Source organism: Erpetoichthys calabaricus, chromosome 4 (assembly GCF_900747795.2).
Source record: "Erpetoichthys calabaricus chromosome 4, fErpCal1.3, whole genome shotgun sequence".
Lineage (NCBI taxonomy): Eukaryota > Metazoa > Chordata > Cladistia > Polypteriformes > Polypteridae > Erpetoichthys > Erpetoichthys calabaricus.
This window is the reverse complement of record NC_041397.2, coordinates 213,383,469-213,400,857: the sequence shown is the minus strand read 5'-3', so window position 1 is coordinate 213,400,857 and position 17,389 is coordinate 213,383,469. Positions and strand designations below refer to the sequence as shown.

The 17,389-nt window shown below is 35.4% G+C and overlaps 1 protein-coding gene across 4 annotated transcripts in view; it reads right to left on the bottom strand.

Moving 5' to 3' along the window:
* cntn5 (contactin 5) overlaps positions 1-17,389 on the bottom strand; it is a 1,396,083-nt gene that overhangs the window by 586,373 nt on the left and 792,321 nt on the right. For all 4 annotated transcript variants that reach the window (XM_051926456.1, XM_028800281.2, XM_051926458.1 and 1 more), the window contains 2 exons: positions 7,474-7,597; positions 2,521-2,696 (listed from right to left, as the gene is read on the bottom strand). In XM_051926456.1, the coding sequence (XP_051782416.1) occupies positions 2,521-2,696; positions 7,474-7,597 (300 nt within the window). The remainder of the gene's footprint in view (positions 1-2,520; positions 2,697-7,473; positions 7,598-17,389) is intronic.

The following is a 17,389-nucleotide window of genomic DNA, read 5'->3' as shown; positions in this document are numbered from 1 at the left end:
ACATTTTAGTGTAACCCTGAAAAACTATAAATGCATTGAATTATCATTTTTATCATGGCTCCGCAATACATACTAATGCTTACTTTTCTCTGCTGTTCTAAATTCTGTTTATTCTGTGGTGCCATTCTGTGCCACCACCATCTGATCAAGGCACCATGCAGTCCCTACATTGATGGATTGAAGACCAGATGTCCACATGACTAACATCATCTAATTCTTTCACGTGAGCCTGAAAATCATGAGGACTGATTTAGATCATTTATGTTAGGTGGGGGTTGGGTGGTCTTGTGGCCTTGGAGCCCCTGCAGATTTTGTTTTTTTTTTTCTCCAGCCCTCTGGAGTTTTTTTGTTTTGTTTTGTTTTCTCTGTCCTCCCGGCCATTAGACTTTACTTTATTCTTTGTTATTTAGTATTGACTAATGTTAATTTTATTTTTATAAACTTTTCTTTCTTCATCTTATAAAGCACTTTCAGCTACAACTTTTGTATGAAAATGTGCTATATAAATAAATGTTGTTGTTGTAGATATAAGACACAATTTACAGCCATTTGCACAAAGCTCCTTTGGATTATAACAACACTTTACTAAAAAGGTTACCTTGCTAATGACACCAAAGTCAAATGATTTCATAACACAAGACAAAGACAATATATAGTACAAAAACAAAAACTTACATGACACATTTTGTGGAACTATTACATATTAGTATATTTTATGATTTTTCCCTTACAATAAAAGCACTGGCACTGAGTCAGTTTTGGGACTGAAATGGATACCTGGTGGCTTACACTTCATCACCTTTTTCACTAGGCAATCCTGTCTACCAGACAAAAAAATGTATTACTTAGTGGAAAAAAATATTCTGAGAAATACCCTAATGGGTATTTGAGTCTTAAAATGTTATATAATAATTCCCTGTAGATATTAGGAAAAAGCTTTTACTGTGATTGCTCCTGGGGAGACAGATATGAGCAGAAGCATAACTATTGATGTAGTCATCCTGCTTCTGGCCTTTTGATTTTTTAGAACCAAGTCGTTACATAAATGGTCCACATGGAGACTGCTATAAATATAAAAAGCTTGATTAGTCAATAATTTTATTTGCTGTATTTCTAAATATTTTCTCTTTTTTAAAACCGACTGTAAGCATTAAGCTAGAATTCTTTTTCATCAGAAGATATGGAGCTATAAACACTTAAAAATAGGCATGTTTTCTGAACTTTTTATTCAAGTCCTACACACAATTATGATTAGAATAAAAAGTTAAAGATATCATTTACATACAATTTGCCACCCAGAATTGGGGATTTTTTTTTCCTAATCTGATGAAAAAATAAAAATCCTCTACCCTGCAATTACAAGATATAAATCATTGTATTGTCATCACAGTTCACTGCTGCATAAATTAATCTATGCACCTATTAGTATGCTAATGCTGCCTTAAGCATGTTTTGCTGGTACAAATCTAAAGCAAAAATGGCCATTACTTCGAAGATGTTTTCATTTTCATCAAAGAACCCCTTATTTTCTATAATCACAATATTAAATGTTGCCTATCACGAAGCTGAATAGAGTCTGCACTCATATCTTTTTTGTTTAGTAAATGTGCGATATGTGCTTTCAGTCAGAAAAAAAATCCCAAGCAGTATCAGCGTTTTTGTCCCTTGGAGGTTACGTATACGTACCATACGTACCAAGTAAGATAACATAAATGTATTACACAATATAAAACTAAAGAAGTCTTGAATTAAAACCATGCTTTATGTCCAGTATAATGCATACTTATTTTTCTTAAATTAGCAACATTAGAGCACATGTTTACTATAGGCCAAAAAAAGGATTTCAGTTTAGTTTTGGTACTTTTTTTTTACTTTTTACATTTTTTTAGTGTTAGTCCGCACTTTATTGCATGTTTTTGTTCCTTGTGTTCATATTAAGAACTCAGTCTCATTCAAAAAAAAATGCTAGGAATCTGATTTGATATTAATAGTAATATAAAATTACACAGTACAATGTTACATGTCAGGTGTCATTTAACAAATGAAACACCTAACACATGAATTCAGACTTTGGTATACACAGCTATACTTATCTGTAATGCCTTATCAGTTGTTATAAAATATCGTTAAAGTTATGTTTTGATGTCTATTTTCTTATAATATCGAAGGGAATTCAGTCAAATGATATGAGATTTCTTTGTGCATTTTGAGCTTAATCTAGGATGACATGGAGCTAAAGCACTCACTAAATACTTTATGAAGAACTGTATAATGTGAGAGTGATGAGAGCTACATGTGTGAAACTGGGACCTGTACTGATGATGTGTTAAAATGATTTTATAACTTGGTTATCCAACTTTGGGGAATTCCTTGCCTTAATTAGGTCCTTTTGCTCTTTTTTAATCTGTAAGGCAATGTTTACTTCTTCTTCACATCTCATCAATATACGTATGTTCTAATCAACTATTTAAATACAAAGTGTACTTTTAAATAGAAGTAACTTTGCAGGCATATACTCACAGGCAAACTGTAGCAATGCATCCTTGCTGATGATAGTGCCAAAAATGTTGGTTGCCACACACTGATATTTCCCAGAGTCTTTTGATTCATTTGGATTTGTGATGACAAAACTCCCTTCCATAAGACTATACCTAATGTCACTGCTGAAGTCTACTTCCGTTCCATTGTGCAGCCATCTGTAATGCAAAAATTACATAAATGTTTGTTTCAGATATCTACTGTCTATAACTGGCATTTTAAAGCTAAATCAATATTAAAAATATGAATTGTTTTTAATTGAATAACACAATACATTTTGTTCAAACATAAAAGTATAAACTGTGACAAAAAAGATAATGCATTGACCCTTTCTGAGAGTATAATTTAAACAGATTTATTATAAACGTCTAGGTAAACTATACAAGTTAACCATTTGCTGATAAATTATCCATAGTGTCCACAACCATAATATTTTCAATTAGTATCACAACCATTTTTAATGTTTAGTTTACATTAGTCAAAAAAGTAGTTTTCTCTTTAAAATCAGGTATAATAATCAAATCTGTCTTGTAATATTAAAAAAAAATGTTATAACATTAAAAGAAACGTTAATCTCCACTGTAGCACAGTCAGAAACATTCTCAATAAAATAAGGCGCATACATTTATATGCAGCATCATTAATTTCTAAAGAAGTAATAATCTTTTCTCAAAGCAAAAAAATAAATATGTTAAAATGTTGATAGGTTTATGAGGCAATTATTGTCACATGCATAGACTACAAACAAAATGTTTACTTGAATAAGCTAATCAACATGCACCATGTTGCTATACTTCATTACCATGATTAGAGTACAACAACCCTAAAACAATCCAGTTTGTTTGCCAAGTGGATTTTACAAAGCTCATATCAAAAACACATTCTTTGTAACATGATATTGTGTTTTTCGATTCAAATTTTACGAAAATACTGTAAAATGGGAACACATTTTTCTTTGCATGGTGCTTAAGCCCTTGCACCTTACAGGTAGAGTACACATACAGTTGTAGTTTACAATTCCAATTTCATAAGTGCTGTCAAAACTTCAAAAGCGTTTGGTGCCATAAAATTACATGCAATTATCCATTTCTTGATTGGGCATGACTTAAAAAAATCACCTTTGCTTGGCCTGAATGAAGAACAAAAGCTTAGCCAAATGAAAGATGCTTTATTAGGAAGGTACAGACATTGAGAAGGCAGAAGGAATTTTCACATTATATAATCTGGTTTGTTTTGCAAGAGCTAAATCACCCAGCATGGAAAGCTTTTGTTTTACTTGTTGTCATGCATAAATACCAGAGGATGGCAGTCCACTTTCAGTTAAGGTCTGTGGTACCACCCTGAGACAAGAGGGGGCACTGCCACTAACAGTCTTGTTTCCCCTTTCCCACATAGACTCTAGAAACCACCCCTTGAAGGCAATGGAGCCAGAGAAGTACTGCACCTTTCAGTCCTCCCAGTGTAAAAGGGAGACGTTCCTAGAAGGTGGCATTTGATTTGAACCTTGGAGTTTGAATAGCAGGGACAACAAAAGGTTAGCAGACTATAAGAACAGCACCAGATCAACTTAGAAGCTGACAAGCTAGTGGTTTATTGTAGCACCATAGATGATGTGTTTTTGGGATTCGCCCTGCCTCATCACTTGCCATAAAGCATAAGAGTTTTCTTGTGTTCTATATAGTATGCACAAAATGCATATTTAATATATCATTATAATGTTATATTATCAATCAGCATTTATTTTAAATAGTTGAATTAACAGTTTTTATGTGCTTTAAAGGTCTAGAGAGTTTATATTTCAGCATCTACCTGATAAAGTCATTGGAACAAACAAAAAGGTAAAATTCTTAAACCTGATTAGGCAAAATCAGCTTTACAGAGGACAAAGTTTATTCAAGCATCACTGGGCTCAAGACAGAGAATAGTTCCAAACAGGTTGCTACTTCATCAGAGGGGATACTCATGTGCACACTCATAAATATAGGAGAAACCTTACCACCAAGTATCTTAATTATATAATATGGAATAAAAACTGGGTTATCCAGAGGATACACACAGGGAGGACATGCAAACTCTATACAGACAAAGACCAGGTACAGGACTTGAACCTAGAATGCTGGATCCATAAAGCAACTGTGCTACCCATAGTAAAACCATTCTAGAATGTTATACAAAGTAGGAAAGAAGCCTCAAAACTAAAGAATTCTCACTGACAGATTTGCAATGACACTCTAGGACAGCTACAGATCAGCCTCAGACTTTCTTAGTTGTCTTGCAAGTTTAGATGGAGTTAAGAACAGTGTTTTGCTATGTTAGTACTAGCAGCCTTGTAACTGAATGTAACTGTTTTACAGACAATATTGCCTCTGTCAAGAAGTCAGGACAGTTGAACCATCCTAGGTAGAATGTTATAATTGTGCTTGGTATCTGATAGCCGCATTCTGAACATCGTGTAGTTTATTGATATTTTGTGAATGAGGGTCACTGAATTAAGATATATGTAACCCAAAACAGAATCAAGGAAGGAAAAATCAAAAAATGGTACAATTAAAATCCAAATAAGATGTGAGGAGAGATGAGAGTAAATTTACTGCTGGTTTGGGTCTACCTAACTGGGTCTTGACCCTCTGTCATCAATGGAGAGGAGGCTCACCCATTTGCTTACCATAACTTACACAAACATTCTGGTTTGTCTTGCCCTCTCTCTCTCTCACCAGACACTAGTGTCTCTTTCTCTGGTCATTTGAGTACTTGCCAATGTTGCATGTCTGAGCTCTACTCTTAAAGAGCTTTTGGCCATGGAGTAGCTTTATACTCCATACTGGGGCCACTTCTGAAATCTTATGTAGCCTTCCGTTTCCTTTAGGGGCACCATGCTAGAACTCCGTCTATGGGGGTCATTTGATCCATGCATCTTTGAACCTTCAATCGCACTGAAAAACAACATGGACCCAAACATTCCCATTTAGAATGTTTTTAACACCTCTGGTGTTTTCTCCTTGGCCTACCTTTCTTATGGTTAAATCAGGGCACTGTACCCAACTCTCTGTCTTTTTTAACTAAGCTTGTTCATTTTGTGATGTTCATTATATGATGTTCATCATACCTAGTGGCATGGATCGTGGACTATCTTACAAACAGACCTCAGTATATGCGTCTAGGGAACTGCAGGTCTGACATTGTGGTCAGCAACACAGGAGCGCCGCAGGGGACTGTACTTTCTCTGGTGCTGTTCAGCCTATATACATCGGACTTCCAATACAACTCGGAGTCCTGCCACATGCAAAAGTTCGCTGACGACACTGCTATCGTGGGCTGCATCAGGAGTGGGCAGGAGGAGGAGTATAGGAACCTCATCAAGGATTTTGTTAAATGGTTCAACTCAAACCACCTACACCTGAACACCAGCAAAACCAAGGAGCTGATGGTGGATTTTAGGAGGCCCAGGCCCCTCCTGGACCCCGTGATCATCAGAGGTGACTGTGTGCAGATGGTGCAGACCTATAAATACCTGGGAGTGCAGCTGGATGATAAATTGGACTGGACTGCCAATACTGATTCTCTGTGCAAGAGAGGACAGAGCCGGCTATACTTCCTTAGAAGGCTGGCGTCTTTCAACATCTGCAATAAGATGCTGCAGATGTTCTACCAGACGGTTGTGGCGAGCACCCTCTTCTACGCGGTGGTGTGCTGGGGAGGCAGCATTAAGAAGAAGGACACATCACGCCTGGATAAACTGGTGAGGAAGGCAGGCTCTATTGTAGGCATGGAGCTGGACAGTTTGACATCCGCGGCAGAGCGACAGGTGCTCAGCAGGCTCCTATCAATTATGGAGAATCCATTGCATCCACTAAACAGTGTCATCTCCAGACAGAGGAGCAGCTTCAGCGACAGACTGCTGTTACTGTCCTGCTCCACTGACAGACTGAGGAGATCGTTCCTCCCCCAAACTATGCGACTCTTCAATTCCACCCGGGGGGTAAACGTTAACATTATTCAAAGTTATTGTCTGTTTTTACCTACATTTTTATTACTCTTTAATTTAATATTGTTTTTTTTTGTATCAGTATGCTGCTGCTGGAGTATATGAATTTCCCCTTGGGATTAATAAAGTATCTATCTATCTATCTATCTATCTATCTATCTATCTATCTATCTATCTATCTATCTATCTATCTATCTATCTATCTATCTATCTATCTATCTATCTATTTTTTATTGTTTTGCAATTTTAATATTTTATTAAGTCCTGTTGTTTGATATTTTCATATAGTAGGTTTTTGTTTTTGACTTATTGTGTTATTGCTATGTATTTCAGTTCAGTTTGTATTTTCTTTTATATGTTGAGCGAAAGGGGGCGGGGCCCCTTAACATAGTTGTGATCACACTTGGCCTATTTAAAGGCCTGAGATTCCTCTGTCTAGTGTACAGGAATTAGCCCGTGCTTGTATTATTCAGTTACTCTTTCTTGGATTCCTCTATGAATTGTTGTAACTTCCTGACTTGTATTATTTTGGTTTTTGGATATTTTTTTCTGCCCTAGGTTTCTGATTTTTATCATTTGGATTTTTCATATGGAAATTTCCAGACCTTTTTGGAAATTTTGTTTTATTTCGGAAATATTTTTTGAATACACCTTTTTATTATTATAAGAAACTCTTTTCATAGTTTCTGTTAGGGATTCATATGCCTTGGCTTTTTTGTGAGAACAAGCCACATTTCTGATACATATCTAAACATCTGTGTGTCTGTGTATCCATCTGGTTGCTTGGAAGTTTGATGTCCAGGTCAGAGATTAATGGCATAAAGATGTCAAGATCTGCAAGAGAGATCTCTGACCTGCTGGTCCTTAAAATTTGTAGGCTTGTCTGTGATTCTCAAAGTAAAGCCAGTTTCCCATATGTTTAAGTCTGAAATTAAAGATCATATGCATACCTGTATGTTGGTGAGGGTGTTCCTCTTGCTTCACACTGCATGGACACTTGTCTTTCTTTTGAATCAAGCGCAAAGACGATGTCATCAGGTTCCTGAAGAAATTCAGGGCCAGATTCAGGAGTTTCTGAAAAAGAATAACAAGAACTTTTTTTGAACTACTCAACAAAAAAGATTAAACTTAATATACTGTAGTGTTGCTGCGTGGGAGAATAAATAAATCATTTAGGAATGCACTGAAATTTTCAATCACTGTGTCTTATTTATTGTTCATATTTTAATTTCTACTTTTACTTCAGCTACTGAGTCAAAGCAGGCCAAAGCTTACTTTGACTGGAAGAAAAATATATTTTGTGAGTGATAGTAAAAATTAATAAAATGAATTGGTCAATATTTAACAGAATTTATAACAAATAACAATTTGTAAAAGCTTGCAAAGAACAGTTAGTTGAATTGCATTTTTTTGCTTAATTAAAAACATTACATAATTAAAAGAAATGCACTATGTTGTTCAGACAAGCACAGACATTGTGTCATAGCAAACAACATCATTGTGTATATATAAATGTTTTAGTGCTGTGGAGCCATTATTGTAATTGTAAAGAAAACCATCCATTCTTAGATTGAAACAGTGGCTCACATAAGTATGTTTTTGGTCACCAACAGATCTCAATCAACAATAAATGCAAACCACCTACACTTAGAGTCATGGATAAAAGCTCACAATGGCAATGCATTGCATATTGTTTGAAACCAGAAGCATTTGTAAAGCTAAAGCCTTAAACATACTGTAGCTTCCTTGCTCAAAATGAAAAGTTTAACAACACTTGTGGATGCAACCATAGGTAAAAATTAGACCACGTTCATATTTTCATCCTGTTCTTTTTTAAACTAAACACTTTGAATTATTTGCATTCAAGCAAATTTTCAACTGGACTAATTTATTATTGAATATTTTTCATTGTTTACATAATGTGCAAGATATGTTATTCAAATAAATCAAATGAAAGTGTTTGTTTAAACAAAATATGTTTATATTATATTATAATGTTACAAAAAACATAAGCTCAGATAAACTGCAATGTTCTTATGTATTGATATATGTTGATATGTACTATTTGTGATACAGGTTTTGGGTAAAATTGACTCAACACTGATAACACACTTGCTACAACACTTAGAAATGTGACAAGCAACTAGCAAAGTATGATATGGAAAGAGATTTCACTTTAACATTTACACTATAAGCTAACATCCATTGTTGCCCAAAATAAATCAAAACCAAGTCAAACTTGCAAACTGTCAGTGTCATCACCAAAATCAATTTCCAATATCTAAGCAAAAATTGTTGCTTTCTCCGTCAATTCATTATCGATATCTTCCCAAATAATAGACAGATTAGCATATTCTACATGTAATAAACTCTCTTGCTACAGCTTTCAAGATATATGATTTATTCATATTTGTCAGAAGAGGCGGAGAAATAATTTGAATAACAAGAAGAACCTGACAGAGGAACCTTAAGGTTTATTAGATACATTTCAATTTGCCTCCAAGGCTGTTACTGCTACTTTGCTTCATTGTTTGCACAACCACCTGGATGGTATCAAGACTCATATGAGGCTCCTGTTTGCAGACGTCTCATCAACTTTGATACCATCCAGTTCCACCTTGTTGCAGAGAGACTTCACAAAGATTTCAACATGGACTTTAACTTGGGAGGTGGCTGACTGACATTTAAACAGATATGACTCAAATTATGAAAGCAAAGGCCGTCTGCGTAATAGGTTGTCCTTATCCAAATGGTGCATTCTTTAACCTCTTTTGTAAATTCTGTACACTAATGATTGTCATAGCAAATATAAAAATTGGTTCATCTTAAAATTTACTGATGATTAAGTGATTGTAAGCCTACTTAATATGAAGGAAATGAGTCATGGTCCAGTGGCACATAATTTTGTTAACTGGTATAATGATTTCTTCCCCCATAACTTGAAATTACAAAAATTTTAAAAACTAATAATTGATTTTAGAAGGAACACCATTTACCCACAACAAACACTCATCAAAAACCAGGGAATGGAGATTGTTGAATGTTAGGATAATCAGAATAATCAGGACTCAGATCTTATTATCAAACTATAGAAGTAGTCTGTAGCACCTCTAAGGAAGAAGAGTCTTTTAAGTTCAAATTCTATTACAATGTCAGTTTATTACTGTAAATCTTGTATAAAATCTGTCTTAAGTGATGTTTTGCTAGCTTATTGGAAATCTTAACATAGAACAAAAAAAATGAAAAAATGCACAATGAAACAAGGTTCCATAACGTCAGACGTTTTTAATAAGCAAATGTGGAGGAAAGCAGGATGTATTCTCTCAAACAAAACTTACCCACTTAATTAAAAATTCAAGTTATTGCCCACCAGGGCACAGGTTCACATTTCAGAGGGTAAAAAGCAATCAGTTCAGCTACTCTTTTACAAAAAATGCAATTAATCTTTTAGATTAGTTTACTTTAACAAACTTTCTCAGATTTAAATAGTAGGCTGAACAGTCTCTGCCTTTAAATTATTAATCAAGTGTTATATTTTAATTGTAAAAGGTATGATCCGATGTTATACCGTATTACTTTTAGTACTATATTTGTACAAAGTTTGTTTCTGATGGCTGAGTTCTTGTTTCTGTGTTTTTAATGTGTTGCCTTTTTCTCTGTAAAAAAATTGAAGTACAGTAATGTAAAGCATTAGCCAGATTGGGTACACAAGCTTAGAATATTTTTAAGCATGGTAGGTATGCTGATTAAAGAGAATTAATTCAAAAAGATAAATATATCATTTTGCCTTTACCTCACTTCTCAAATTCCCAGGCACTTTTCTCGGACAACGGCCAATCTTGTAAATACAGAATTTGATGATTTTATACTCCCACTTTATCATATTAATATAAAATCCTCCGAAACTGTTCTTGAACAGCTCATAATCATAAACTTTTATGGTTCACTTTAAATCAACTGTTTCTAGACACTAGGAACATCAATTTTCTAAATTCCCTTCACCTGAAAGTTATTCATTGATTTGGAGGTAATGTGCTTAATTAAAGGATGCTGGTCATTAAAGAGCCCAGTTTCTGAGGAAATGTATTTCTAAATTACTTAATTTATAGAAAGCTTCAAGAAGACATTCAGTTCTTTAATAGCCAGACTTCTCCTAATCGAGCATGTTGCTGAAAAACAAATTATTCTAATTCTTAACCATCCTGAGTGATCCAAGGTGAATTACACTACACACACACACAAGAATTAAGAAATTCTCCAGGACTACAAGCGGGAAATACAAGATTTAGTCTCTTTATACTGTTCTTTACTTCGTGTTGTTTTGCTGCTGATGCCCAGTGATAGAGGCTGAAATTCATTCAGTTACCTTGTCGAGAAGGGTACTTCAACATACATTTTGTTGTACTTTTTCCATAGAACTCACCCAGTATTAACATACTATAATTGGGGATGGGATAATTAAGGAAAAGTGTGTGATTCGGAATTATATTAAGGTCTTTTACACTTTGAAGATCTAATAGATGCTATTCTTTTATTTACGTTATTCTTTCTTTGTTAAGCTTTGCACAACTTCTCTAGTATTGTTATAATATCTGCAGAGCTTGATTGTCAAGTGTTTTTTTAATGTACTGAGTATTTTGTGGATTTTCTTCTTTAATATGGCAGTGCATAGTTTGGTTAGGCCTACTAGGTGTCACAGTGCAGTAGAACAATGAAAGGTCCCAAACTTGTAGTACAACATGCAATCACGATTTCTTGAATCAAGCAGTCAAGTAGATGCATCATGTAGAATTGCTATTTGTGCTCACATTTTTTATTATACAAATAACAAATGTTCAGACTTTTGAAGAAAGTTCTCTTTTCTAAAATTCATTTTGTACTTTTCCAAACTTTTATCCTTTCTCATGGAAATTCCAACAACTGTTACAAAATATTCTCTCTTTTTTATCTTTTTAAATTTAAATTTACAAACAGCCATGAATACAAGCATATTAGTTTCTTACTTCTTTTTCTTTTTTGATAGGCATTCAGATATGTTTGAAAAAAAGTATGTGCATTCGTGGCATGGATGTAGAGAAGAGTAAACAAAATATTATTATGTGTTCCCATGCTAAATATGTAAAATAAAAATCTATAAACTTTATTTACAAAAAAATTTTATTTTTAAAATATCACGTCTAAAATTGTAATAATTGCTTTTGTGTTGTGTTTAGCGGTAATGATATCAAATTACCACTTTAAATGAGCCACCTGATCGGGCATCAGCAGTAAGGCAATACAATTAACCACAGTGTAGACACAAACACAAGCCATATAAAGAAAATACCAAGTGTTTTTAACTGATGCTATTAGGTAAAGCACATGCTAGGTGTTTCTGACAAACTCATGATACTAGTCTATTAAAGGGCGCACTCACATTAACCCACAAAATTGCCAATACAAGACCGATTTAGAGTTCCAAAAAATGCAATTCATTATAACGTGGGAGGAAACCAGTGCACCAGTGAAGACATGGGGAGAATGTACAAATTTGCCTTTTTTGGCAAGTAAAACATAATAAACATGCAAGCTTTTGCAAGATTTCTAGCAAACAACATGTCTCTGATGTCACTTAAGTTAAACCTTGCAATGCAGAAGGCTACACTGCTGTAATTTCAAACTATCCTTAACAATATAAAGCTATCTTATGAAGGTTTTAGATGTCACACACAAAAGATCAAATAGTGTGACTTCAACCTAGTAAAGCCACTAGATCTCCTCTCTATAATTTCAAAACATAATTTATTATATTTAAACAAGGTAAAGTACCATTCAACAACAATTTCCATATATAAATGTTGTGTTGAATAGATCAGTACAAATACACAAACTTCTATCCCTCTGCACTAATCTCAGAACAATATTTCTGCTCATTTTCTAAATCCAATTCAGGATTGCGAGAGTCCCAGCAACATTTTGCACAAAGCCGGAAATAACCCTGGATATGGCCCCAGCATACTATCAGTGTTTGTAAAGGAAACTGGCGTACATGGAGAAAACCCGATCAGACATGAATACAATTTGTATACTATACACTAATAATGACCATGCTAGGATTCAAACCAGCATCCTGTTGTTGTAGAGGTTTTATGTAATCCATTTCTGTGAAATACACTGCAAACTACTCTCTTGTACAGCAGATTTTTCAATTAGCTTATTACATCTCATGTCCAGAGGCTATCCTATATTGTTTGCAAATCAGCAAATTCTCAACATACTGTACTCTATGAGAAAAATAAATAACATCAGCTTCCTCTGGGAACAGTTATGGAGATGGCAGTGAAGGACTCAATGGTTTATATCAAAATATCTTGCAGTGCTTTTAACTTTCTCTTTACCCAATCTACAGTTATCAAATAACCAGGAAGTGAATAGCTCTGCATATGGATACACTCAATCCACATTCTATCACACCCTTGAAGAAAAATGATAACTATCTATGTACAGTATGATAAAATAAAATGTTATCGTGGATTGCCTTAATATAGCCCTGGACACAGGACAAGCTTTGACATAGATTCAACAATTGTCTACAACTCTTGGAAGTCTGCAGCAGCATTTTCCCATAAACCATAATTTCTTAATTCATCATTTTTTAGGCACCACCAGAACCTTCCATAAGTGCTTCACTCAGGTTGAGATCTGATGAATAGAATGGCTGTGGTAGGTTGTTTATATCATACTCTTCACATTTTCACTGAAGACTCATGCTCTTGAAATAATCACATTCATATTCTGCATGAATACCTTAAATTAGGATAAAGATTGGTAGGCATAAGATGAGTTTGAATTTTATGATATTACCCTCTAAGGGAATCAGTAGACACAAACTATCATAAAGCAAATATTTTAGACTATAGACATATTTTTGTATGAAGTGAGCACCTACTTGACTGACTGTGGAGAACATTATGGAAGACAGAGCATATGTCACTTTTCCATAACTAAAAAATAACAAAAGATGTGTTTGTTGCAACACTTTATCCATAAAAAAAGATTTTTTTTAAGGTTTTGTGCATTAAAACCCACTAGAAACTACCTTAAATTCAGTTTATATTTAGAAGACTCACAGTTGCTTGCATTGTTATCTTTTTCCTTGAATTAAAAAAAAAATGAGTGAACATCCCTGCCAGGTAGTTTACTTATTTATCCACAGCTGTCCATAGTCACGACATCCTTCCCTTTGACTTCCATACAAATATCACATTAGCTGCTGGTCTTTGTGGCACATCTAGAGGATGTACAGTCCTCATTACTGAAGAACATGACAAACATACCACAACATTCAACCCTCTGTTAGAGGCACTAAGTCATGGTAGCCAGCATGATGAACAAACATGTCTGCCTAGTACTTTTATGCCGTGTTGTACTGTACACATGAGACACTATTAATTGTTTTGATTTCTAAAGTGTAGAAGCACCTACTCTTAATATTCTTTCAATCCTTTACTCAAATGTTTCATTTACTTTAATAATACATTTTATTTATTTGTAGGCACCTTTCTTAAACACTCAAGGACACCAAACAATAGATAAAACACAGATTATAAACAAACCTAAAATACAAAAATTAAAATCAGACAGAGCAATTGTAATCAAAGAGAAACAGCAGTCTTAAACAAATGAGTTTTAAGTTTAGATTTGAAAAGTGAAAATGATTCAATATTTCTAAGCTCAGCTGGTAGTGAGTTCCTGAGCTGGGGAGCAGAGCAACTGAATGCTCTGCTGCCCATAGTGGTAAGACGGATGAAGGAGACAGTCAAGTAGATGGAGGAAGAGGATCTAAGGGTACAGGAGGGAATGGCAACATGGAGGAGGTCAGACAGATATGTAGGGGCAAGGTGGTGGATAGCTTTAAAAGTTAACAGAAGAATTTTGAATTGAATGTGGAACTTAACTGGAAGCCAATGAAGCTGCTGCAAAATGGGAGTAATATGGTGAATAGAGGGGGTTCTAGTGATGATGCAGGCAGCTGAATTTTGGACCAGTTGAAGCTTATAAAGAGATTTGCGAGAATGGAATTGCAATAATCCAGACGAGAAGTGACAAGGCTATGAACAAGGATAGCAGTGGTGTGGGGAGTGAGGGAGGGGCGAATACGATTAATGTTACGCAAGTGGAAATATGCAGACCGGGAGATGTTATTGATGTGGGACTGAAAGGATAAAGTACTCTAAAGGATTACACCTAGACTCTTAACCTGTGGGGAAGGGGAGACAGAGGAATTATCAATAACAAATGACAAATGATTAGTTTTGGATAATGTTGATTTTGTACCAATGAGGAGAACCTCAGTTTTGTCACTATTTAATTTAAGAAAATTTGAAGAAAACCAGGATTTGATTTCTGCTATGCAATCAATAAGTGAGGAGGGTGGAAAGGAAGCAGTAGGTTTGCTAGTGAGATAGAGCTGGGTGTCATCAGCATAACAGTGGAAGCTAATGTTATATTTACGAAAGATATTACCAAGGGGAAGGAGGTAAATAATGAAAAGGAGGAGCCCCAGGTAAGAGACCTGGGGTACACCTGAAGTAACAGCGGTGGGTTGGAATGTGAAAGTTTCAATCTGAACAAACTGAGTGCCGCCTGAGAGGTAGGATCTGAACCAATCTAGTGGAGTGTGGGTAATGCCAATTGAAGATAATCTATTGAGAAGAATAGTGTGACAAATAGTGTCAAAGGCTGCACTCAGATCAAGGAGGATGAGAATAGTAATTAAACCAGAATCAGCTGCCATAAGGAGGTCATTAGTAATTTTTATAAGTGCCGTTTCTGTACTGTGGAGGGGACCAAAACCAGACTGGAACTGTGTATACAGATTATTTTGAGGCAAATGAGAATGAAGTTGAATAGCCACTATGTTTTCAAGAATTTTTGAAATGAAGGGTAGATTAGAAATAGGATGAAAATTACTGAAATTAGTCAGATCGGTATCAGGTTTTTTCAGTATTTGGGTTATTGCAGCAGTTTTAAAAGATAAAGGAACAGTAGCAGCAGTGAGAGAAGAGTGGACTATAGCAGAAATAAGAGGGACCAAAGAGGGGAGGCAGGCTTTGACCAGAACTGTAGGGAGGGGGTCCAGTTGACAGTGGGATGGCTTAGACTTACAGACAAGATCTGAGATTTCTGAGAAAGTAGGAAGCTGAAAAGAGGAAAATTAGTGAGTTGGTGGGTGAAATTCAAATGAAGTACTGGAGGAATCCGTACCGAGAGATTGATGAATCTTCTGGATTTTTTCATTAAAAAAGGACATAAGGGAATTGCAAAAATCAATTGAGTAAAGGTGAGAAGGTAAAGAATCTGGGGGTTGTGTGATATTATTAAGCAGTGAAAACAACAAAACAGTGTTGCCTTCATTGGAAGAAATAATTTGAGCATAATAGTTAGATTTAGTTTGGGCAATACAGTCCTTGTAATAAAGTATATGGTTTTTGTACATCTCTTTGTGAACAAAGAGTCCAGTTTCTTTTATACAACCGTTCAAGTTGCCGGCCTTTGGCTTTCAAAAGCTGAAGTTCAGGAGTGAACCAGGGAACAGAAAAGGAGAAAGAAACAGATCTAGTTTTTAATGTAGCAACAGAGTTAAGAATACCATTAAGTCCAGTGTTATAGTGTGAGACCAGTTCTTCAGGAGTGGATAAATTATGAATATCCATAAGGGAATCAATACTAGAGGAAAGAGAGTCTAAGTTAATATTCTTAATATTACAGAAAGACATAAGACGGGAAAGCTTAGTATTGGAAAGTGCAAGTATAACATTGAATGAAATAAGAAAATTATCAGTTATGGAGAGTTCATCTGAAGTACAATCAAGCGGGGTAACTCCAGAACATCAAATCAAGTCCAAGATATGTCCTTTGGAATGAGGGGGAACATCAGTATGCTGCTGGAATGCAAAACTCTCAAGGCAGGATGTAAAGTCTCTAGTAATAGGGACATTGATATTATCCATATGTATACTGAAATCCCCCAGAAGTATTATGTTTGATGAAACAGTAGATAAATGTGTAAGAAAAACAGCAAAGTCATTCAGAAAGTCATTATTTGATTTAGGGGGCTGGTAAACAGTTGCAATAATAGTAGGAATAATTGACACACAAGAGATTCAAATGAACTGAAGGCAGGAACAGAAAATGGCAGGACTTTCCACTTCTCACGATACATTAACACAAGACCTCCTCCCCGGCCAGAGCCACAGGGTTGAGAGATGTAAACAAACCCTGGGGGAGTGGATTCGTTGTTGGGAAAAGTCATGAGGTTGTTGCCATGTCTCGGTTAGACAGAAAAAGTCAAACTTACGATCAGTGAGGTGTTTCCTTAAGAGGCATTAGCTCTCTGGAAATGTGTTCTTTTCAATTGCGGCGTTTTAATTAACCTGAATTTAAATAATTATAAATAAAAAGGTATTATCCCCCTCCAGCATGCAATAAGACGGTTAAAAGATTACACGAGAAGTAAAAAGGGTAATTTAACTCTTTACTGACGGGTTCACGTGGTATTACAGACAGGAAGCTTATGACAGACATGTCAAGCAATGTGGGAGTCTTGACCTATGCAGTCTGCCATCTTTCGTCGCCACGCTGAAAGGATTTTCACCGGACGGAAGACATAATCTTCCGCCCAGCCTTGGACAGAAGACATAATCTTCCGCCCGGCAGCTTCAAAGTGTTGGCCGTAGGTCCATCCTTATATTCTGGTTGCTCCATGTGCAGGCTCCTTCTCTTGGATCCAAACAAGGACAGGAAAGGACTCAAACCCCACCTTCAAAAATACAGAAATAGCACAATGCCTACATACAGTTCTCATTCTCCCAACAAGGATAATGT